A 22,978-nucleotide genomic window follows, 5' to 3' on the forward strand; every position below is an offset into this window, starting at 1 on the left:
ATGGAGGCCTGAACTCAAGACGTATTGCACTTCATAACCACTGATCTGGAATACCATTGCTACCATTAGGAGAAGCTGAGAAAGTGTTTCATTGCCTTGAAGACCCTTATCTTACCTGTCATTTCCTCTTTGCTGGATTGCACATGGCTGGCTGCAGGTCTCTCTTACACTGACAAAACATGTATGAGTGGTCTTATATGAACAATGAGAAGGACCATGCAGTTCAGAGCCGATTGTTCAAGTAGAGACAGGTGTGTGCTGTCCAGAGTTGAAGTTTCTGTGACATGCACCACTGAACCGTGTCTGTTGCTCGTCACAATACGTCGCACATGTCACTGGGCTCAATCCAGCATGACCCCAGTGCAGTTTTGCTTTGCACTTTGCAATTTAACCCTTTCATGCACGGCAACCTCATATGAGTACCGATTAAAAAAAATATATATATCTTCTTTATATGGGGGCATATGGAAGACACAAATGCATGATGACCTCGTATGAGGATGCCATTATTTCCCCATATAAAGCAATGGAAAAAAATTAAAAACATATTTATTAATGTGTCCAAAACTACTTTTTTCCAGCTATTTTCAATCGTGCATGCATGAAAGAGTTAAAGGATGTCCTGATGGATGTTTGCTCAAGGCAATAAGTGAGATGAGAAATCTGTACACTGATGAAGGCCCTAGCCGAAGCATTTGTCTACTTGACTTGGTTTCTTCTCAGTTTAAGCTTATTCTAGCCTTTGAGAGTGTTGATTTTAAGAGGGGCTGTAAAGGGTGAAGAGGTTACTCTACTCTATTTGGTATTTGCAATAATTCACATGAATTCGATGAAGAAAAACCACAGCACACACAGAGTTACCTGTAAAGTATAGATTTAAGAAAACCACAGGGGTAGCTACTCATAAACAATAACATTAATATTTTACAGCAGTAACATTTTTATTTATGGGGGGTTATACACATGGGTTATACACATTAATCAAAATGTTTACATTGAAATTGCATTATTTAAACTACTAGCAATTCACATAGTGCAACGTTTTTAATGACACTGTATAAAAGAGGGATGCTAGCTTGGTTGAAGTGTTAAAATGTCTGGGTTTTTTTTAGGAATTGTAAAAAGAGGGTGCACAAGAGAGGAAAGTGAAGGGGTCGGTTTGCAGTCTTGCAAGACAAAATGCCCAAAGATCACACTACTTTGCATTTACCTGTGAAGACTCATTTAGGAAGATAAATTGCAGGGGATCAAAAAAATAATAATAAATAAAACTTGCACACAGGTGCCTCCGAATGTCCTAGAGGACCTCCAGGGGACTGCTTAAATTAAAAACAATGTGTCTCCCGTCTCTTACAAACCTCACTCACAATCATGCATGCAGAGCCCCCCAAATCACTGGGGTCGGTGGGGATTCCCCAGAAAGGTACCCCAAAACATGATCAAACACATCCAACAATGCTCCCCCCCAAACCCTAACACACAGAATGCGTTATGGACGTTCAGTGCACAGTTTGCATATTAACACACGTCTGGCTGTGATAATGGTGTCTATTGCTTACACGTTGATGCTCTTTTTGAAGAACAACTGCCATTAAACAGCTGCACTCTGCACTCTCAAAAGTGCAAAAACGATCCTGCAAAACCAATCAAGAGAAAAGCTTCTCCGTGGCACTGTGATGCAATCAATACAAAGAGTCTTTTTTAAAAAAAACACACATTTCTACACACAGGTCTGATGTGACTGAGCACTTCCACTGAAACACAGCACAGCTGAGATGCATCGATCTGTTTGCAGTGGACGGGGGGGTTTAGAGCTGGGTGGGAATGCAATGCAAGGTCAATTGAATTGCCTTCCCACCTCCCCAATCCAAACAGTAAGCCAGTGACTGTGTGCTTTTCAAGGCGTAGTTACATGTAACATGGGGTTATGTAACACCAACACCTGACCTACTGCAGAGGACCAACAGCATTCTCTCAACAGCATTGCAGTGCACTGGGCCCGTTTTCTATTCCCACTGGAGTTACCCAGATTATGGCTTGGTTCTGTCAAAAAAAAAATTACACCAATTAAACTTCCGACAGCGTAATGGAACCAGCAGCTGGGGTAAAACAATGGAATCAGAGGAGACAAACAAGAGGTATACTGTACTCTATATGCAGGAAGGGTTAGAAATCACTTGGGTACTTTGCACAGACATTGCAGAAAGCCCAGTTGCTGGGCAACAAGGCTCTAGAACTACCAGCATGCAGCAGGCACCTTTAAGTGCTAGTGCATGACATCCAGAAAGAGAATGCAGCATTTTCACAGGGGCGCGTCCTTCAATGCTGCGAGGAAGGTTTCCCTCACAGCACTAGTACAAAGTGGCCAAGTCCTTTATTATCAATATTAGGAACATGTTTTAGTTCAATGGAGAACGTGAACGTTGCTTTGAAGAAGACACAGGGAAGTCCTTTCTCACAAACAACCACTGACTCATTCCTCCTTTGTGGTAGAAGATTAGGCTTAGTATGAAACTGAAGCCCATCTTGGCTTCAGCAAGGTATAAATAGGATGGCTCCAACCTGGAGTCGGTATCCTGAAATACACTAGGAAACTGTTGACGCCAAAATGATAAACACAGGGAAGAAATGGATCAGTTTCATACCCTCTGTTATAACAATCTTGCTGTTCAGATCAGCTGCACTTCTCAGTCCAAGAGCTTTCCAGTGATGTGTGCGTATCTCCTGTGCATTTAATCACATCTCACTGATACTCCACACTGTATAAAGTTTGTCTGTTAAGCTCTTGTACACATCCAGTTTCATTGGGTCACATCTTCATGGAAAGGACAGTTCTGGAACTTTCACAATTGGGTGCTCTTCCATTTGGGTGTCTCTATATTCCTAGAGAGTGCAGTTAGGGCTATCTGGAACAGGGATAACTGTGGTCCTGGAGTGCAATCCCAGCTGTTCTAGAGGCACAGGAAACCTTCCATGGTTGTAACATTCAATAATACTGAGATACTGGAAACATGCACAGGATTGTAATATTACAAAAAACAAAACAAAACAACATAATGACAGCACGACTAGCACATTTAAAACTGATCATGAATGTATGAAAGTAAGTTCTAACAATGTCATTCTTGTTTTCTTAGCTTGCTGTGCGTTTCTATTTTTGAATGAATGTTGCCAGTTTTAATGATTTACTAATAAACTCGTTCCCTTACTGAGGTCAGTCAGGATAGTTAACAGGTTTAGGGCAGCTAGAAATTGCTTCCCCACTGCTGCATGAACCAATGCAATTCGGTTCCTTCAGTGCACAATGTGCGGCTTTGTCAATTATGTAAAATACGACTTGCTCTAGATTATTATTATTATTATTATTATAATTTTTTTATTATAAAGTTATTCTTTTATAAATAATGAAAAAAAAGAATCTATGCAATATAAGCAAAGATGAGAACTCCACAATGCTAGAACAATACAGTTAGATTATTTGAATCCAGCACCTGTCTTGTGTGTGTTTTGTCAGTTTGTTGGCTTGTGGATTTTGAGATGAACCGAACCGAGCGATAAAAATAAATCCAAAAGAATAGTGAAGCACCCCAATGGATTGCTCGGAAGAACTCTCTTCACATCCAGATAGAAGACATACATCATTCAGTCACACAGACATCCACGACAAGGGAAGAGGTGCAATGAGATCTGAAGAGTGATACAAGCACCCAATCAGTCAGCACCGTACTGGAGTTTCAAAGTAGTGTAATGTATAGGGGAGTGGGGCTGAGGTCATTATTTTAAATAATGAGTCATTCTATGGGGGAGGGGTTACACAACAAAGGAGACATACACTTGGTTTTTTTTTTAACGAAGTCCATTCATTCATTTCACCCAAATCGCACTTGCTTTGATTAAAAATAAAAACCAGTGGTTCGCAACTGCAGTCTACTGAGGCCTCGAAATGACAGGGCTTTTGCTTCAACCAGAATACAATCTTCGACGTCTGCGTTGCTTTCCGGTGCTCATAAACTACAGCACTCCTTGCAGCCCCCCTCTGAGTCTTCGGATAAGCAGTGTGAGAGTGAGGGTGTATTCTGATCCGGGCTGAACAAAAGCCTTGACGTTTACAGAGTCAAAAGACTGGAATTAATAACCAATCGCTTTTATTTACTTAATTCAGCTCTTTTTTTTGGGGGGGGGGGGGGGGGCACAAGAAAAAGGGGTTCACACGGCTCCAGCTAAAAATCTGCCTCAATGGCAACACAAGCCAAGACCTTCCAAGGGTGGCTGCTGCTTCAAAAGTATAGAAGACCCATCTCCAGTGCTTTACAATGGCTTTCAAGAGGCTGGTATTTGCTGGACTGTGATGGGGGAGTGCTGTTTGGCTCTTGCCCCGCCCTGCCCTCCTCTCCTCTGCTCTCGCCCTGGGCTGTGCACTAGGACAGCTCGAAGCCTGTGTTCATGCTGATGGCGTAGCGCAGTTTGTCCCGCAGGATGCTTTTCTTGCTGTAGTTAGGCAGCTTGAGCAGGTTGAAGCAGGTGGAGGAGGTAGGGAGCCGCCCTCCCGGCTCCTTCTTGCGGATGGTGAAGAAACCCCTGAGGACACTGCCCAGCGTGTCTCCTGTGTCCTGCAGAGAAAGACACCCCTCAGGTTACAAGGGAAACCAACTCAGCTCTGCTTAGTCTAATCCGGACCGGCTAACACAGTGCTAATGGGCTGTGTGGCCTGTTATGACTTTGTTTCCTTTACTTTAACACTAGGTAACCGAGAAATAACGTTACTTGAAAAAAAGTCTGGATTTTCACATGAAGGGTAATAATACAATGCAACAACACCCTTACCTGATCATCGGACACCTCCACACAGCGGATAGAGAAGGGGGGTTTGAGGTAGGCGAAACCCAGGAGTGGAGGTCTGGAGCAGCTGGTGACAAACTGCAACGTGAAACATTAGCTGTCAGTTTAGGGGTCGATCTCCATGGCTCTACTGTAAGAACCCTGCGCTCAGTGTCATTGAGTTACCTTGAGAAACATGGCTCTCTCATCAGAAGTGAAGTCGTTCGCCATAATGTCCCACAGCCAGATAATCACCCGATGACTGCTGTGAAAACCGCCGTAGTACACAGTGTGCTTTCTGTAAAATACAAAAAAGAAATAAAGAAAGAAACATCCTTTTTCCTATCCATTATGTAACACTGTCCTCATTTGAAATTGGCACAACTGGCTGTTAAAACCTGATAAAAACATATAGGAAAAAGGAGACCCGTTCAATCACTTTTACAGACTGTCAAGTACACAGGCTCTGGAGCACGCGTGAGCGACTATCTGGAACATTTAACAAACAAGTTAATCTACTGTACTGCAGGACCCATCCTGCTCATACCCCCTCTCCCATGCTCTGCCCAAGTTGTACCCACTTGAGGTCCTCCAGGTCGATCTCGGCGTTGTCCCCGGAGACGAGCCTCTGCACCTCGGGCGTGGAGAACACGTGCAGCCACTCGGGGTTGATGATGCAGCGGAAGCCGCGGATAAAGGCCGTGGTCGGCTCTTTAATCTGCGTGTGCATTCGGAAGTGAGCCATCAGATGGATGTAGCTGATCCTGGACAAACACCACAGGCAATCGGACAGTTTAGAGCATTTACCAAACTCATTCATTCATTCATTCATTCATTCATTTGCCTTGTGGAGTCACGACATCTCCTTCCTCTTTTCTAGAAGAGATCTACTACTGTTAAACTCAAAACCACAAAAATGACTGAAGATGTACAATACAGTTATTTTATTCTTACTTGTTCTCATTGGTAACCAGCATGGTCTTTCCTCCTGGAATTAGCTCATGGCAAACCAGCTATGGAGCACAAGAACACATGACTTTAACAAGCGGAACAAAACCCAGCACTCCCTCTGCACACATAGCCACCTCGGATATCAGCAGGAGAATTCACAACAGTGGATTCGGACCTTCAACTTGCAGTCTACCGTCCACAGCTTGGATTTCAATACTAAACAGTATTAAACAACGCCTATTAAGAGGTGCTCTAGCAATGACCGATACCACATTACCTGCCCCATGACATCTTCATCGTAAGACAAGGTCAGACCAAGGTCGCCAACATCCCCGTCATAGCGCTGGAATGAAGAAAACAGAACATGTGGCGCATCAGGACCGGTCTCCTACCAGCGCTCCACAGAAAGGGGAACGAAGCTTGTAAGAAATGTACATTTTTGCTACATATGTTATACAATTGTGTGGTTTAAACTATTGCCGCAATTACAGGAACGACAAAAGAATAGCAAATACTGCTGGAATCCTGTACATGGCTTATTCTCTTGATAAAAGTGCAAGTTCTTACCTTAATCGACGTGAGGTTCTTGTAAAACTCGGAGTCCAGCGATGGCAGCTCGTCGATGGAGCTGTAGAAGGTGCTGTGATGATGTCCGAGGACTTGGCTCAAGAAAAAGGAAGCAAAAGGCACGTCCACCACGATCCCCTAAAACACAGCAAGTTCACCACTAAGTTTTAGTTTCTTTTAGTTTCTTTTTAAACGCCACTGATCGCCCGCACCCAGCTCACCTCGTAGATGGCTTTTCCCAGCATCTTGCCCACGAACTCAAAAAGCTGCAGGTGATTCTCGTGGATGTAGGAGGTGGGCGAGGGGTAGAGTCTTTCATCACCGCTGGTCGTCTGCAGACAGTAAAAACCCATTTACAAAACACCCTGTGCATTACTGCGGATATTTATTCCCTAGAATAATTTTTTTATGGGACACAACTGATTCCAATCCAGGCTCACGTTAATATCGAATGTCATAATAACCCTGCTCCTCTTTTTATTCTATAAGCAGGAGGCGCTTGGATATCACTAGTCACCTCAAGGATAAAACCTTTTCAAAACCCAGAGCTGTTGAAATACAGCGAATGGAAGATGCGTACCCTGAAGAGGTTGAGCGCAGGGTTAAACACTTTCTTGATGATCTCCTCTAGAAACTCCTTGAAGACTCCGTCTTGGTCGATGCCAGCCTCGTCCACCCCCAGGTCGTTCACGAACTTCACCCGGATCACACCCTTGATGGAGTTGACGGGCAGCCGGCGCAGCTGATCATAGCCGTCCTGCAACAGGGCAGAGAGACGCTCACTGCAGGGAACCCCAGTGCATGTACACAGAACTCAGAGCCTGCGTTTCATTTCACCCCAGGGCTACCATGTTCCCATGGAGTCGACCACACACACACACAAAGACAACAGCAACTCATTTAGCAGATTTAACAGCTGGATCAATATTCCAATACTATTATTTATTACAAACCTTGATTTATCTAGATAGTAAAAAAAAAATATATCCACTTTAATTTTGGTATTGTAATAGTAGCACACACACAAGAACAAAACACAATGAATGCCACACACGCCAGAAGAAATACTTTCAAGCTCTCCAGACCACTAGAAGAGGTGTGCAGAGAAGGGCACCGGCACACATGCATACCTCCAGCATGCGGGAGCGCCGGATGGTAATGTGGGTGACGTGAGGCGAGGCCGAATTCGTCTCCACCAATCCCAGAGACTCCTTCTCCTTCGTTACAATGTTGCGGAACAGCAGGACTCTCTGCAAGAAGAGAGAGAGTGGAAGAGTACAGCATAGGAAAGCTAGGTCTGTAAGAGTGGGAGAGTACAGCATGGGAAAGCTAGGTCTGTGAGAGTGGGAGAGTACAGCAAGGGAAAGCTAGGTCTGTAAGAGAAATAAAAAGATTAACAGAGATGTACATGTATCAAGGATAGAAATAAGACTCCCACTGCATTCCTGGTTTTCCTGCGGGTTTAATAAAAAGCTCATATTAATACCTGGGATGGGTGAACTGCTCTGCAATAGGAGTCTTATTTCCATCCATGATGTATAGATGTAACCTCCAGATGTGGCTCTACTCACATTTTTATGAGGAATGACGTGTGGGATGTACTGCAGTAACAGCTGGGCTCTCCTCTTTCCCTTATCTAACTCCTGAAACAGGAGGCTGGGCTTCAGGTCTCTAGAGCAGGGAGAAGAAAAACAATAATTACAATCAGGGCCTCTCTTCACCACTGTGTGTGGCCCAGTCCCTCAGACCGTCTCTAGTTCCTTGGATATTAACGCTAGGCCACCCTGTCTCCCATCTTAGCTACACTGTCTCCCGTCCCTCAGCTCTAACCGGGAGCTCCAAGTAATAAGCCGCAGTGCTCATTCCAGCCCCTAGGTGGCAGTGTAACTCACTTGCGCAGCCAGTGATCGTCCGGTGCAAACCTCCGCCGGCAGTCCCGCTCGTACAGCACCATCAGCCAGCCGTGAACTGAGTGGAAGAGATCCAGGGTCTCCCCTTTCGCATTCTCTACAGTCACAAAGAGGAGGCATGCAGGCGTGAGTCCAGCGTACAGGACATCGTTGTTGTTTCAACTGTTTAAAACTCCTTACCAATTCGTGTCTTTCACATTTAGAGAGCTACACAAGGCTGGGTAAATAATGAAGCTTCTGTTGGAATACGTAATCTGATCTCCTAAATAAGCTCTGAGCTGCACTAGTCTGGCCCAAATAATTTTATAGGTACTGTCCTGGTTTCCATCAGATGTTTTATTCTATGTATGGTTTGCTTTTTAACAAAGAAGTCACTGTAACATGTAAAGCGGCCCAGTTTCAGGCAGGTGCACCCACCCAGGATTCCGTCCCAGATCATTTTATACACAAAGGTGTTGAGGAAGGAGGAGATGGTGACCAGCTCTTCTGTTTTAAAGGAAACCTGCTCTTCATACACCTCTATGTCATCCAGGATCCTGCAACGATTCACACTCAAGATCAGAGGACGCAGGGTACATCCACACAAGGGCAACCGTGTTTGCATGGAAGGATACTTGACATGGAAGTGTGGCATTGTGTCGTAGTTAAATTAGAAAAGAGCATACTTTCTGATGATCAGATTCAAGTGTACAGCATTAAGAAGGGGGCTTTTCACAATGGCTAAGCTGGAAAACAAAACGTAATCCAAAATGTGAGTCTAAATAACGGCAAACACATGCTGTTCCTCTTAACTCTTCAGTGCAAGAGAGGGGATAGGTAATGTATGCCATGCAACGAGGAACTATTTAGTATTGGCTAATATAGAGCTAGAGGCTGGAGGCTTATGTGATGAGTTGGCTAGTAAAGAGCTAGTACAGGCTAGTGTAGAGTTAGTACAGGGCTAGTATAGAGCTAGTATGGGCTGGAGGCTCACGTGATGAGGTGCCTGGAGCAGTCACAGAACAGCATGAGCATGGCCAGGAGCCTCTTGGACTCCTCGGTGTCATTGTTCAGGCACTCCATGAAAAGCTTGAGTCCTCCCTGGGGTCCCAGCTCACAGATAAAGGCCCAGAGCTTGGGGAGCAGGTCGTCCAGGTAAGTCAGCCCTGAGGTAAAGAAGAGAGATAAGCAGTGAAATCTGTCTCATTACAACGCAAGCCAGTGAATGGGTTTAGCTGGTGGGGGGCTGACCTGTAAGGATCTGCAGTCTGATCTGTGTGAGCGTGGTGAGGGCGGTCTGGTACAGCACACAGATACTGCACACCTTGCGCACCTCCACCGAGTCCACACGCCTCCCCCCCACCGGCTTCAGGATGTTCCGCACCGAGGCCGACTTCTGGAACGCGCGCTTGAAGAGACCTGGAGGGAATGAAAACAAGAACACGAGCTTTTAATAAAATAATCTCCATAAGCTTGTACTAACTTGTGGGTACAGATGGGCTCCACAACTCGAAGATTGGGATCATGCACCCCTGCAGTAAAGGGATGACAGTCCTGTGCAGCACACTAGGAGAGCAGTGAGCACTCACTCTTCACGGGTAGGTTGGTCTGCTGTGTCGATGACTGAGCGCCTGACTGAGCAGGCTCCTGGTTCTCCAGCTTCTTGCTCAGCACATCGCTGAAGAGCGTTCGGATCACAGTGACCCCCCACAGGTACTGCAGCTGCTTGGTGACCAAAGGCATCGACTCATTCAAACTGCGCCGAGGGGGACAGGAGAGGGAGGGCCAGTTAGTGCAGTCACACAGCAGGCAGACAGACAGAGCTAAAGGAAAGGAGCAGTGTACTGCAGTTTCATTTGATAGGCTCCAGAGATGCAACATGCAATATTTTTAATTTCTGACAGAAACGGCCATTAAAAGTAACTAGATATATACAACAAACTTGCACTTTTAAAGTATTCTTAAGCTGTTTCTTACTAATTTCATAACATTTACACTGCTGCTAAGGAGGCAACAGCTTAATCAATGCACAGCCCGGTGTTGTTTCGGAGATAACTGGTCAGCAGAGTAGCTGGTTTTAAAGAAGACGGGCGTATGTGACCTTACAGCTCTGTTAAGAAAGTCTTATTTCTCTCTGACAGTGGAAGTGCGGCTAGGCTTGCTTTCTGGGAGAATTAAACCGGTCTTGCTGACCCGTAGTCGACAGTCTGGGAGAACCAGCCCAGAACAGGGTGCCAGTGGGTGAGGTTGGACTTCTTCTGGGAGACGTATCTCTGGCAGTAGGACAGCATGTCGGTCAGGTCCCTCACAAAGTGGTTGGCTTCGTCCTCCAGCACCTTCTCAGTCAGGTAGCCCAGGTGGATCAGGTTCCCTGCAGTGACACACACACCAGCATCCTCACCATGGACAGATACACAAAAAAGCATCCAATGCTTTTGTTTCCCATCTTTCCTCCCAGCACAATCTGCTTGTTAACTAAATATCTCTGTATACCTTAACAGCTAACCGTCTCCTCTTCAAGGAGCAGCAAAAATATTTGTAAAAGCATGATGTCCCACAAGTGCAGTTGCTCTTCAAATATAAGCCATTTACAGAATTACTGCCTGAGATATTTGTTCTTTATTTTACCACCCAAAAACGTGTTTAATATAAAACTCTTCAAATCGCTAAGAATCTGAGGGCAAGGGTAAGGTTTAAAACCAGTGAACCACACTCTTGTCTCTCACATTAGAGTTAATTTAGTTGTCACAATGGGGGGGGGGGACATAACATCTTGATTTCCGATCTCTCGAATTACTCTAACCTTAACATGTAATAGGAGTGAAACGTGCGGGATGTGAAGGGTGCTTACCCAGCAGGCACAGCGTGTGGCTCCCTTCCAGGCACACACAGATATCACTGCACTGCTCCTCCCTGCTCAGAAACAGGATGAACTTCCGCAGGAGGTCGTGAGCCTGGATCATGGCTATGCACTGCAAACACACAAGAACAATCCTGCCTGTGAATCCTCTCCAATGCTGTGCACGTGAATTTCGATATGTATTGTAATGACGTTTTATTACCTCTGGTGTAAGAGTGTGGAGGTGCGAGACGATGGCTGGGACAGACATGATGTTGATCAGCAAGGATCTCAACAGGTTATCAGAGAAGTGAGCAGCAATAACAGGCCTGAGGACACAGGGAAAGACACACTCCATTACAAACAACCACATTTTTGATTGTACAGGCAACTTTCGCGGTCATTACAAGCAGGTTTTTGGGGCTATATTTGTTTGCATTTTGGTCAACTTGTAGGTTAGGCTCATAACATAATAAACAGAGTACTGAAATGCACTGGACACAAGTAGCAAACGAACCAGAAGCTTTGGAGCCAGCAAATTCATTAGGGTCTTGTGTACAACAGCCAGAAAATTTACTACAGGCTCAGCAGCAATACCAGGCAGCTTCGTTTTCTAACAAATAATTCACACAGTTTTCTAACAAATAATTCACACAACTTAGTTCTATCTTAAAAATGACTGGAGGTAGCAAATTTAATAAAGATAATTCAGTACTGGGATTGTAGCAGCCAGAAAATCCCATACAAAGAACTTAAGTTAGCAATTTCAGTACATCAAGTAGCCTGGCAAATCAACAGAGAACACTAGTGCTGGGAGAATCTGGTACAGAGGGCTGCAACATTTGAGAATTCAACCCGGATTGTGCTTTATGGGGACCCAGCTGTAGGTCACGCACAGTGATCAGGACTTCTCTTACCGTAGCGCCAAAGTAAAGATGGCAGTTAAAGTGGCTTTCGAAAGAGAGGGTCTGGATCTCGCCAGTCCGTTTGTTAACAAAATCTGCAAGAAATGAACGAGTGACACCGGATTCTAAACGTGGCTATTTTGTCATTATGCATTAAAGTCCTGTAATAACATGCACTGTATTGCACTGAAGGCAGGTGGAATGGCTTTGCGGTACCTGCAGTATAGTATAAAATCCCTTTTGATTGAGTTGGCCCATAATGTTCTCACAAATCCGGTTCAGGGCTGGCCGCAGGGCCTCTCCTATATCAAAGAGAAAAAAATCGTAAGGAACTTCCCTTATAAAATAGGAGTGTGTTGTGATGTGGTAAAAGCATTGCAGGGTGCAGTAAAGCAAAGCCATGGTGAAGCACAGGTGCCACTCCGCAGTGCCAGTGCTCACCCTTCACCCGGAGAATCTTCCACGTGCTCGTGTCTGTGAAGGTCACCAGCATGCTGAGGTACAGGGTCACCATCTTGTTGTCTTGCAGGATGTCCGGCTGAAAGAAGAAAACATGTGGTTTGTAATAAGTAAAATACTTCTTTAAATAAAGACAACAATAATTAAATCTAATATTGAATTCTTGGAATACACACGATAGACAGACAGACAGACAGACAGACAGACAGACAGACAGACAGACAGCTAGTCCCACCTACCTTCAGCTTTTTCAGGAACTCACAGGATACCCAGAGGATGTCCTTTACCTGTTTTATCCACAGGAGGGTGAGGTCTTTCGAAAGTGCTAAGGACACATACCACACCTAGACAAGGAAAAACAGAGGGCAATGATGAGCTTGGGGCACATGTCTTAATCGATTTTTGCTGCTGAAACATAGATCTGTTTACAATGTATAGCTCTGTGAGAGGTGTAAAGGCTTGAAGCACGCAAATGGTTTTTGGATGTCAGATCGCTGCCTGTGTCATCTACATGGAGGAATGGGCTAGCTGTCTTTGTGGAAATGACAGCAGAAAGGGGATCAGTAAAGTACAACACTAACCTTGTGTTCATTCTCCACCTCCATGCTCCCAAGGATGCAGCGGCACAGTTTTTCAAACCTCTGGACAGAAATAAAAGATATGTCATACTGTGATACTATGATTACAATTACTAGCATTTCTTCAAAGTCCTGAGGGTCTACCTGCTACTTACAGCATTACAAACTTAGCTCAAATCACAGTAGAGAGAATGAAACGTAAAGCACACATCAAAAGAAAATGTTAGGTTTCATGCTGTGATACCCAGCTAAAACGAAGGGAATAACATACACACGCGTCCTACTCACCAACTTATCTTCTTTCATTATGAATATAAATAATAATTTTCTTGCAATTTTAAAAATTGAAAGTGCGTTTCTTTTAGAAGATCCAGCATCGCAGCCATCAAAGAATTCATCAACCTCCCTCCTGAAAAAAAGAAAGTATAGATTCAGCAAGTTAGGTTACATTGAACTGCTGAACAGCAGCACCAGCACATGTCTTTAATACACTTCTCAAATGTTTTAACTTGGAAATATATGTTTGCAGAGGTAGACTGGTATCCAGAGGGAAAGAGTTTAAGGGAGTGCTAACTTTTAAATTCCATTGACTTACTTTATTTAGGATTACCATACGACTCCACGTACACTAGGACAGTTCAGGCTTTTCAACTCACATCGCAATGCATTCAGGTACGCTTTACCTGTCTCAGGTACCTTTCACAGCAGGACTACACTTACCAGAATGCATTGGGATGTGAGTTGAAAATCCCAAACTGTCCCAAACTCTCCTAGTGTACATGGAGTCATATGGTAACCTTAACTTTATTAATATTATTACTGATCCCTCGTTCACTGTGCTAAAAAATAAAGTTTTTAGGAAAGCCTGCAGCTTGGATATGCTATCTCATGCCAGGATCACAGTAGGGGCTCCGTTCTAATTGTCCACCTCACCTGATTTGCTTCTGGAGTTGGCAGCGGCAGAGGTAGCGTCGGATGAGAGCCTGTATCTGTGTGGCAGCTCTCTCCCTCTCCCGCTGCCCCTTCCTCTCCTCGCGAGCCTGCCTGGCCTTGTCCAGGAACTGGGACTTGGAGGACTGCGCCACACCAAACATCTTTCACTCCTGAAGGGACGGCAGAAAGCACAGGCTTACACCAGCCACAGAGAGAAACCGTCAGCCCTTCAATACAGTACAGCAGTGCACAGACCCATCATGGAGCACATTCAGACATGTTGCTGTACAGTATATTTCTGTTTTGTTTTATCTCTGTACATACAATGCTATTCATCTGCAATAAACTTATGAACATATGCTTTTAATACAACAGTTCACTGCTCTCATACAAAGTGGTTAAGTCAGGGGGAAAAAAAGAAATCACATTCACTACAGAGCACCAAACTGTGTGAAACAAGACTCCAGAACTACCTCTTCTGGTTATAAAGGCCCTTATTGCTGACAGCTGCAAGCGTAATTTCTCTAACTGCTTAAAATGGGCATGGTGGGTCTCAGAATGCAGCTGTTGCCCAGTGACACAGTATACCTCTTGGCAGCCATCCTACTGACTTTATAAAGTTGACAAGGACCATAGCATGCTGAGCTACACTGAATATTTTATATGATGCCCCCCATTTAAACGATGCTTAAATAAATAAAGCGCGACTCACCTAAAGCTTTGCTCTTGACTGGAGATTCACAGTTCATTACAGAAACCGCATCATGCTTTGCCTTTCTCTCCCCGGCTCAATCTGCGAAATCCACAAAACGCCGCAGCAGCGGGTTTAAATCCAGCACCAAGCTGATCAACGGTGTCATCTCTGTGGAACAACAACGTGAAAAACCACTGCCTTTACAATTCCTAGAAAAACTGCATAGCCTTTTTTTATGCAATTCGTTAAAATAAATGTGCTTCCCGATGTATGCAAATACGTAAAATGCCCTTTACCTGCTTAACGTGTATATTTACAGGTAGTACATCATGTAATATTACACGGAGATTTAAAAAGCAATGGGCTGAAACAACTCCGACTTCGCTCACCACGGCAAGAGTGTGAAACACGCAAAATTAAGGTGGTGGGATATTTACACCATATATATATCTTCAACCCACCCCCAAAAAAAAAAAAAAATTACCATAGCATGAAAAGGAGATGGGAATACAGCGGTTAAATATAAATACAAGTTCAAACTCTTCCGAATAGCCTATTCCCACGAACTGAGAACAAAATACGAATTTCTACACTGAACATATTGGCCAATTGTTTTAAAAGTTAGCGGACAGTTGCCATTATTACAAATACCAGTTACGTTAATAAATGGAACAGTGTTCCTTCCTACCTGCCTGATAAACGATACACTAACAGTAAAACACACTCAAAACGAATAGCAATTTATGCACTGCGAAAATAATGAACCCAAACTATCGCTATTGTATATGTTGTGATTATAAAACGCGGCTCTCTTATTAATATACTCATGAAACAATACTTGAATATGTGTTGTCAAGGAATTATGACGTTTTACCACCAGAGCAGGAAAATTAAAAAAAATTGTAAACAATAAAAACAAAACCATACACTGAATTCAGCCATTAATCCTCGCGGTTTTACATCTAAAGCCTTCCGGGGGGAATACACAGATTTCATTCCTCTTAACATTTACTTAAACTCCATGTTTTACCCTTATAAATAAAAACTAGATTTTTTTCTCTATAAATAGTTCGTCTTTTTCGTAATGTATGTGGATAGAGTGTGTATTTCAGCGTTCTTATAATATAGGAACTATTAATTTTATCTTTTGATGGAGTTCTATTTGATGTTACACACTGCGGGGCGGAAATCATTTTTATTGGCATCATTGAGGGGCAGAAAGTGTTAGGATTAACAATGACGCTCTACTGTACCAAAGATCTGCGCTTTTGAGTATACTCAGTCATCAACATTTAAGTGTATCTTTATCCTTGTATAATTTTACCTTCTTATTGATGGGAATGGGTTGCTCGTTTCTTTAACAACAGTGCAGTAAACTTTCAAGAACAGAATCCTAAGTACAGTGTAATGGAATGCAGACGCTCTAGATCAGATTCGGATCTCGGTGGTGATGTTCGTGGATAACGTGACGCTCTCTCGCCGATGAGGTCATCTCTGACGGAAATACTTCGTGGTGGCCGTGCCCGAGCCCGGACGTGGGTGTTTCCTTCCAGACTGGTTCGCAGTGTGTTGTTTCTGGATTTGATGGTAAGACAAAAGTTTTTATTTTATAAACTTGAAATACTCGTATTGTATTCGGAATGTATTAAACGTGTCCGTCGATTTATAATCCGCCTGTAAAAGAAAAGAGATACATTGTGGTTGGGTTTGGAGAGTTAATATTTTATTTATTTGTGTCTTTTACGTATTTGTATGTACGCTACGAACAAGAAAAAAAAGGCATTTAAACTTCATAGTCTTCCGGCTCCAAATTGTATCCTTTTACCCACAATCTCACCGAGATCAAACTTACTTAAAAAATAATTCTATTCTTAAACGCAATTGTTGCGGAATCATAAACATACGATATAACCCGCTTTAATTAAATATAAGTACTGTACAGTTTATTAGGAGAGGCGTTAAATATGGAGGCAAATCATATCTCGGGTCAATGTTATCAATAAGCTGAAGTGTAAAGGAAAGTCGAAATGCTTAACTTAAAACATATTATTAATAATATTAAATGACTAGCTAGTCTACAGGACGGTGTTCTGTAGCTAGGAGAACGGTACCCTAGCTATATTATTAATGAAAACCGTTTAGACAACAATTGATCCTCTCGGGATTAGGTTTATGAATAAATAATTTACAGTAATAAATACTGAATCCCAGTGGTCGCTTTATATATCATGGGCAGTGTTCTGACTAAGTTACTAATAATCTAATAGAGCAATTATAAATAATGTATTGATTGCTGTATATAAATATTCAGAGTTACTGTGTTTTCTTAGAATCATTTAAATAGGAAGCAAACACTGGTTTGTATCTGACCTGGAGTCAATTACAATTCAAGCAGAATTCTTTACACAAATCTAATTACAATTACAGTGCTATTTTGTTCCATTACAAGTGCCAAGGTTCAATTAATTAAGATTTGCACAATTATAATTGCGATTGAGCCCAGGTCTGGTTTGTATTGTATAGAATTTTAAAAAATCCTTATGCCTAAGTGTGTGTGTGTGTGTGTGTGTGTGTGTGTGTGTTCTCTGAGTGCAGGAAGAGATGTCAGGAGACAGTGTGCTGAGCTCGGCAGTGCCGGCGGCATCGACCCGGACCACCTCCTTCAAGGGCTCGAGCCCCAGCTCCAAGTACGTGAAGCTGAATGTGGGGGGAGCGCTCTACTACACCACCATGCAGACCCTCACCAAGCAGGACACCATGCTGAAGGCCATGTTCAGTGGCAGGATGGAGGTGCTCACAGACAGTGAAGGTATGGGCAGCATCCAAGCAGCAGTGCAAAGTATTTTACTTTCAGAAGAGTGCGGTGCTTGTATGTACAGTGCATATCACAGGGATGGATATAAAGGTTGCCATTGCATTGCAGTTTGAGGTGTGCCACGTTTCTCTGCGATCTTACTTTGTGTAGGTAACAGATTTTATAGAACAGAATTAAACTGCTTTGGTACGTGCATCCAAGGAGCCTCAGACGAAGCAGAGCTCCATGCCAGAGCTGCTGATGGGTAAGCAGGGTCATAAGTAGAAAGATCTTTGTTCTCATCTAAACCTAAAAAGAAAAAAACAATGCAAACTCTCTTGGCTGTATTTAGAAATATTAGCTCTCTGAAATGCATTGACTAATACTTTATGAATGCTGTCTACTGTTGTACAGGCACAGTAATGAAATCAGCACAAGATTATCATGTGTGTACCCAATGTTCTTACAGGATTGATGCTGTACTGAATGTGTGTGTGTATGTGGTAGTGTCATTACAAGCATACATATTATTCTTCTCAGGGATCTTCAGTCCCTTTTTCATATCATTGGGTTGAGTAATGGTAAAATAAACAAAATGATTATAAAACGTTACAGCTCAGGCCTGATATTTGAATCTTGAGATCCTAAATTCTAAGGAATTGCAGTATCCACTGGAACACTGCATTTAATTCATGCCTTTGTTTTAGTTACATCTTTTGACTTTTCAGAACGCAGCATCCAGTCTTAATAGATATTAACTAAATTCAGATTGCCAGAGTTCTGATCAAGGTCCGATTCACGACCGGATTATACATCAATGCTTGGGAAGTAGCCATATACTGTATCCTCCCTCTGGCTTTTGTTGTTTTAGGGCGAGAAACCCTACTATTCTTTGGTATTGATGAGTTGAGAATAGTTACTAAAGCAGATTGCGAACCATAAGTCTTAATTTGTATTAGCATATGGTGTTGCATGGTTGTGGAGTTGAAAATAGTAATTCTTAATAACAGCATATTGTGGTTACAAACATCTGGTTTTGTGCAGGATGTTCAAACTGATTCTGGGTTAAACATATCTACAGCCCCTCTCTCTCTCTCCATCTATCTCTCACTGTAGCCCTCTGTCTCTCCCTCCTCATCCTCCCGCAGTGTATCTGCATTCCTCCTTTTTTGTTCCTCTCATTCTCCTTTTCTCTCTTTCCAATTTGTTTGGGCCGCAGTTCAGGAATGCAGGACTAAGGAAATGCCTGGGATTTAAAGACTTGATTTTACTGAACAAAAAAGGAAAGGAAGAAAATGACCTGCTCTCCCGCTGTTTTGGGACGTGTATACTTAAATCACCTCTTTAAATCAGAATTGTTACTCGACACAGTGTGATTTCATTAAAGCCTTTATCATACTGCGCCCTATTCAATATTATGTAGGATTTCTAAAGCTGCATTTAAACTGTATCTATGTTAGCCATTCTTTTAACAACTTTTGGCAAAAATACTTTTTCCCTAGTAAATAGATCCCAAAGTTTACAGGTAGTGGACTATATTTTCCACTGTGGGCAAACTACAGGAAAATGACCCACTCCACAGTAAATATGTGATGCGGGCAATTTGCCCACAATAGAAAATCGGACCCACTGTGTGTGGGCCAGACTTGGCGTGAGGATGTAGTGTGTTCAGTAATAAAGCAGAGAAACCTAACGTGTGGGCTGAACTCAAGTTGATTGGAGAACAAAGAAAACATACAAACATCCCCCCCCCGAGGCCCATGACTCATGTTAAAAATAACTCACTTTTGAGAAAGGTAGTTGTTTTTTTAATTCCCTGTGTTGGCTTGTGTCTCTCCTGTCTCCTTCAGGATGGATCCTGATTGACCGCTGTGGGAAGCACTTTGGGGCCGTCCTGAATTACCTGCGTGATGGAGCGGTGCCCCTGCCTGAGAGTAGGCGAGAGATTGAAGAGCTGCTTGCCGAGGCCAAATACTACCTTGTGCAGGGGCTGGCAGACGAGTGTCAGGCAGCACTGCAGGTACCAGCCTCCCTCCCGATATATCCCTTTCTGTACCCCTTACTCTCTCTGTTTACCTGGTACAGGGGCTGGTAGAGACAAGCCTGTCCCCATTGTTGGTTTACACCGTCCTCTCTGTCTCTACCCCTTTCTCTCTGTCTCTCTCGCTTTGTATGGATTCTACCTCAGAAGTGTAATGGATTTGATTTTGTCATTACAGAACAAGGACACGTACGAACCATTCTGTAAGGTCCCTGTGATTACATCAAGCAAAGAGGAACAGAGACTGATAGCCACCTCTAACAAGGTAAGCAACAGCAGGGTCTTCCCTCTGGATTTCATTTATAAGAATGCCACAACCGCGTCTTCTGTTGATGCTTCTTTTAATGGCTCTCTGATGTGGACTAGACTGAGACCACTGGAGCTTGTCGCACACTACTATATATGTTTTTTAGAATCAGTTTGTCTGATTTGGTCCCTCGTGCTGTGCCTAACCCATTGGAATCTCTTCTTTCCGCAGCCTGCTGTTAAGCTGCTGTATAACAGAAGCAACAACAAATACTCTTACACCAGGTAAGCAGCTGCTCCTGTGCTGAGAGCAGCTTTCATTGGATGCTGTTCTAGTGTTTTGTAAAACACCCGCGTTATTTATACATCTTGAAATTGTGTGCGTTTGTTTTCGTGCAGTAACTCGGACGACAACATGCTGAAGAACATCGAGTTGTTTGACAAGCTGTCCCTACGCTTCAACGGCAGGGTCCTCTTTATCAAGGACGTCCTGGGGGACGAGATCTGCTGCTGGTCCTTCTACGGACAGGGCCGCAAGATCGCTGAGGTCTGCTGCACCTCCATCGTGTACGCCACTGAGAAGAAACAGACCAAGGTAGAGTTAATTAGGCATGGGAGTGGGGCTTTGACGTTCAAGCCGAAGGACTGTGTGGCCTAGCAGTTGGTGTTTAGGGACAAGTAGGCAGGGTGGCTCCAGTAACTAGTCCTAAAGCACTGGGAGGCTGTGTGAACGTTGTGGTCAGAGCTAATCTGAGGTGTTTGTGTGCTGTAGGTGGAGTTCCCCGAGGCTCGAATCTATGAGGAGACTCTCAATATCCTTCTGTACGAGGCGCAGGACGGGCGCGGTCCAGACAATGCTCTGCTGGAGGCGACAGGGGGCGCTGCGGGGCGGTCAAGTCACCTGGACGAGGACGAAGAGAGGGAACGCATTGAGCGAGTGAGGAGGATCCATGTGAAACGGCCGGATGACAGGACACACCTCCACCAGTGAGAGGAACCGGCCGACCTTCCACTACCAGCGCAGTTCACCTCCACTTATACTGCATCTCCTGCAAACGCTCCCCACTGGGATTCCTGCAAAGGTAAAAGACAGCAACTTAATGAGTCTTTCCTATTACAGTTACTATATGAACTCCCATATTCAATACAGTCGCTGCTTTCTGCCTTTGTCCAGAGATACTGAATTTGTCCTTCGGTTGTGTAATTTTTAAAGGAAATGAATGTTTGTTGCTGTCTTTTGCCTATGGAAGGCACTGTGCTGCCTGTAAAGATGGGATCATAACTCACTTAAACTAAGACATGTTGGCAGCCTATGCTTATGATAGGTATGTGACATGGGGTATGGAACACTTTATAGAATTCGCACGTCAGTCAGTAATTTTGTGATGGAGGCTGAGTTTTTTTTTTTGTTAGTGTGTCTACAGGATTAGAGCCTGCCTTAGAGGTGCACACATCCTTTCTGCTTCCAGACTGATTCTCAGAATAGGAAAGGGTCATGTGTTTCAGGGGTAACACAAGATAGTCCTTTGTTGGTGGGAAGGTGAATCTGTGTTTGTATGTGTGTACAGAGAGAATGTACATAAACATGCAGATTGTTCAGTGTATACACACAGTGTAGCAGCAGTTTTAAATGGTTTGATTTGGGGTCGAGACGTATCAAAAGCCAGAAAGAATGCACGTGAGCATTAACAAGACTGAATGCATTTGAGTCGTTTTCTGTAAGGTCCACCTAATTCCTACTTTTAATACACCTTGTATATAATATTTCAATGCTTTGAGATGCTGAAGTAAAGATTAAAATGCGGCTGAAAATAAGCATAGCATAATAGTAATGGTTGGAAGACAACTGGACGTTGCTGTTTTTTTTTTGTTTTTTTTTACAAAAACAAACGAAAAAGCCTGAAGAACAAAATTATTTATTTTTTCTATTAGTTTTGTTTTGCAGTTCAGGATAACACAAATCCTAAATCCTCTCCTTTCCTGAAGCAGCTATAAAAGGTTAAGTCTCCTGTATAGTAAATTTGATGTATTATATACTTGTGTGTGAGTGTTTGTTTATGATGCAAGTTTTTAGTTCCATAAAATTTAATTGAGTCTTAATTTTTAGCTGCTAATTCTTAATTTTTAGCTGCTTACCATTATGAATTTTTTTTTTGCACCATCCATTTCCGTACTATCAATAAAGGTGCTACTGAATGCAAAGTGCCTGGAGCAATGCGCTGTATCAGTGGGTGATATCACTGGAGTCCAATTGATTTGTATTACTATTATTATTGGCAATTTTATTAATCTGTTTTATTTAAAATAAACTTTTATACATAAATGCTGTATTTTATTCCTCTGGACATTAATTCAACAGTGTGAAAAAACACGGATTAACAAAACTAAGCTTCTACTATATAATGAAAATCAGATCATGCAAATTTCTATTCCTGTACCATGTGATTCAGTAGTTGCATTCTCACTTGTGTCACTTTGAATGCTGCAGAACCTAAATAAATAAGACGCATAAAATAACATAAACTAAGCTTGTCTTCTCTGTACTCCACACATGGCCATTACATATGTTGGCTTCATATTAAAGTGATGTGTTGGAGTGATGTGTGTAAAATGACGTGAAGCTTGTAGCTCTTGTAGGGGCCCCTGATAACTTCCACTGGCTACCGTGTTGGTGAATAAATGCATGCTATGGCCAATCACTTATCTGGTACCTGTATTCAAGCCATTTAACATTTTAGTATTACAGTAGGGGAGGGGTTATGAGGTCCTTCCAAATTTACAATAATGACAAAGTAACATGGCACGTGCTGCAACATTGTTGACTGCCACTAGAGGGCAGAATTACATAAGGAACAATACGCTCTGACCAGTTGGTCATAGAAGATGGTCACTTCTACATATAGTATACATACCCCCTCATTGCAAACACTTAGTCAAGTCAGGGTTTTCCCACTAGATAGACTATTCGCATTACTGTGTTTCACTCTGCTGAGCTGCAGTAGAAAATAAAAATGTTTGAATCAATACTGTACTTCATTCCAGGCTTTCCCAGCGGAATGTACGTTTATTTTGTTAGATACAAATCTGTATTTTTACAATCATTATAAAAACTAAAAAAAAAAACTGTCACTTTATTTAGCTGTGCACAAATAATAATAATAAAAAAAGCTTAAACTATATTTATAAATATTCTGTGTCTATACTTCACATGTACTTGTACGCTAATAAAATTTCTCCAAGACCTTTTTTGTTGTTTTTGAATTA

General features: G+C 42.9%; 2 protein-coding genes across 6 annotated transcripts; one reads left to right on the top strand and one right to left on the bottom strand.

Moving 5' to 3' along the window:
* Positions 1-922: 922 nt before the first annotated feature.
* On the bottom strand, positions 923-15,766 carry LOC117963192 (ubiquitin-protein ligase E3B-like). Of its 5 annotated transcripts, none has more exons than XM_058994385.1 (28): positions 15,561-15,766; positions 14,652-14,801; positions 13,940-14,109; positions 13,295-13,415; positions 13,010-13,069; positions 12,668-12,772; positions 12,411-12,507; positions 12,186-12,271; positions 11,982-12,064; positions 11,288-11,393; positions 11,077-11,197; positions 10,419-10,596; positions 9,815-9,981; positions 9,477-9,644; positions 9,220-9,391; positions 8,664-8,782; positions 8,229-8,343; positions 7,908-8,007; positions 7,467-7,586; positions 6,917-7,093; positions 6,558-6,668; positions 6,337-6,474; positions 6,047-6,112; positions 5,773-5,831; positions 5,400-5,582; positions 5,005-5,116; positions 4,825-4,917; positions 923-4,610 (listed from the first exon to the last, which is right to left on the bottom strand). In XM_058994385.1, exons 3-28 carry the CDS (start codon positions 14,098-14,100, stop codon positions 4,419-4,421), a joined length of 3,210 nt encoding a protein of 1,069 aa, XP_058850368.1. In that variant the 5' UTR covers positions 14,101-14,109; positions 14,652-14,801; positions 15,561-15,766; the 3' UTR covers positions 923-4,418. The 5 variants fall into 5 exon arrangements, with proteins under 5 accessions (XP_058850368.1, XP_058850371.1, XP_058850369.1 ...); XM_058994388.1 differs by having other exon boundaries at positions 15,472-15,766; XM_058994386.1 differs by lacking the exon at positions 15,561-15,766 and adding an exon at positions 15,322-15,554.
* Positions 15,767-16,061: 295 nt separating this feature from the next.
* Positions 16,062-22,955, top strand: LOC117428086 (BTB/POZ domain-containing adapter for CUL3-mediated RhoA degradation protein 3). The gene is made up of 7 exons (XM_058994394.1): positions 16,062-16,220; positions 17,229-17,442; positions 19,278-19,447; positions 19,647-19,733; positions 19,947-19,999; positions 20,114-20,309; positions 20,487-22,955. Exons 1-7 carry the CDS (start codon positions 16,116-16,118, stop codon positions 20,703-20,705), a joined length of 1,044 nt encoding a protein of 347 aa, XP_058850377.1. The 5' UTR covers positions 16,062-16,115; the 3' UTR covers positions 20,706-22,955.
* The last annotated feature ends 23 nt before the right edge of the window (positions 22,956-22,978 follow it).

The sequence above is a fragment of the Acipenser ruthenus genome, chromosome 21 (genome assembly GCF_902713425.1).
Source record: "Acipenser ruthenus chromosome 21, fAciRut3.2 maternal haplotype, whole genome shotgun sequence".
NCBI classification, from domain to species: Eukaryota; Metazoa; Chordata; class Actinopteri; order Acipenseriformes; family Acipenseridae; genus Acipenser; species Acipenser ruthenus.

Coding starts and splice junctions, on each gene's coding strand:
- LOC117963192 (XM_058994385.1), bottom strand. CDS start 14,100: ATGTTTGGTGTGGCGCAGTCCTCCAAGTCCCAGTTCCTGGACAAGGCC. Junction 12,065..12,185: donor GATTTTATACTATACTGCAG/GTACCGCAAAGC, acceptor CATTTCTTGCAG/ATTTTGTTAACAAACGGACT. Junction 7,094..7,466: donor GGCGCTCCCGCATGCTGGAG/GTATGCATGTGT, acceptor GCCCTGTTGCAG/GACGGCTATGATCAGCTGCG.
- LOC117428086 (XM_058994394.1), top strand. CDS start 16,116: ATGAGGTCATCTCTGACGGAAATACTTCGTGGTGGCCGTGCCCGAGCC. Junction 19,734..19,946: donor TGATAGCCACCTCTAACAAG/GTAAGCAACAGC, acceptor TTCTTTCCGCAG/CCTGCTGTTAAGCTGCTGTA. Junction 20,310..20,486: donor CTGAGAAGAAACAGACCAAG/GTAGAGTTAATT, acceptor TGTGTGCTGTAG/GTGGAGTTCCCCGAGGCTCG.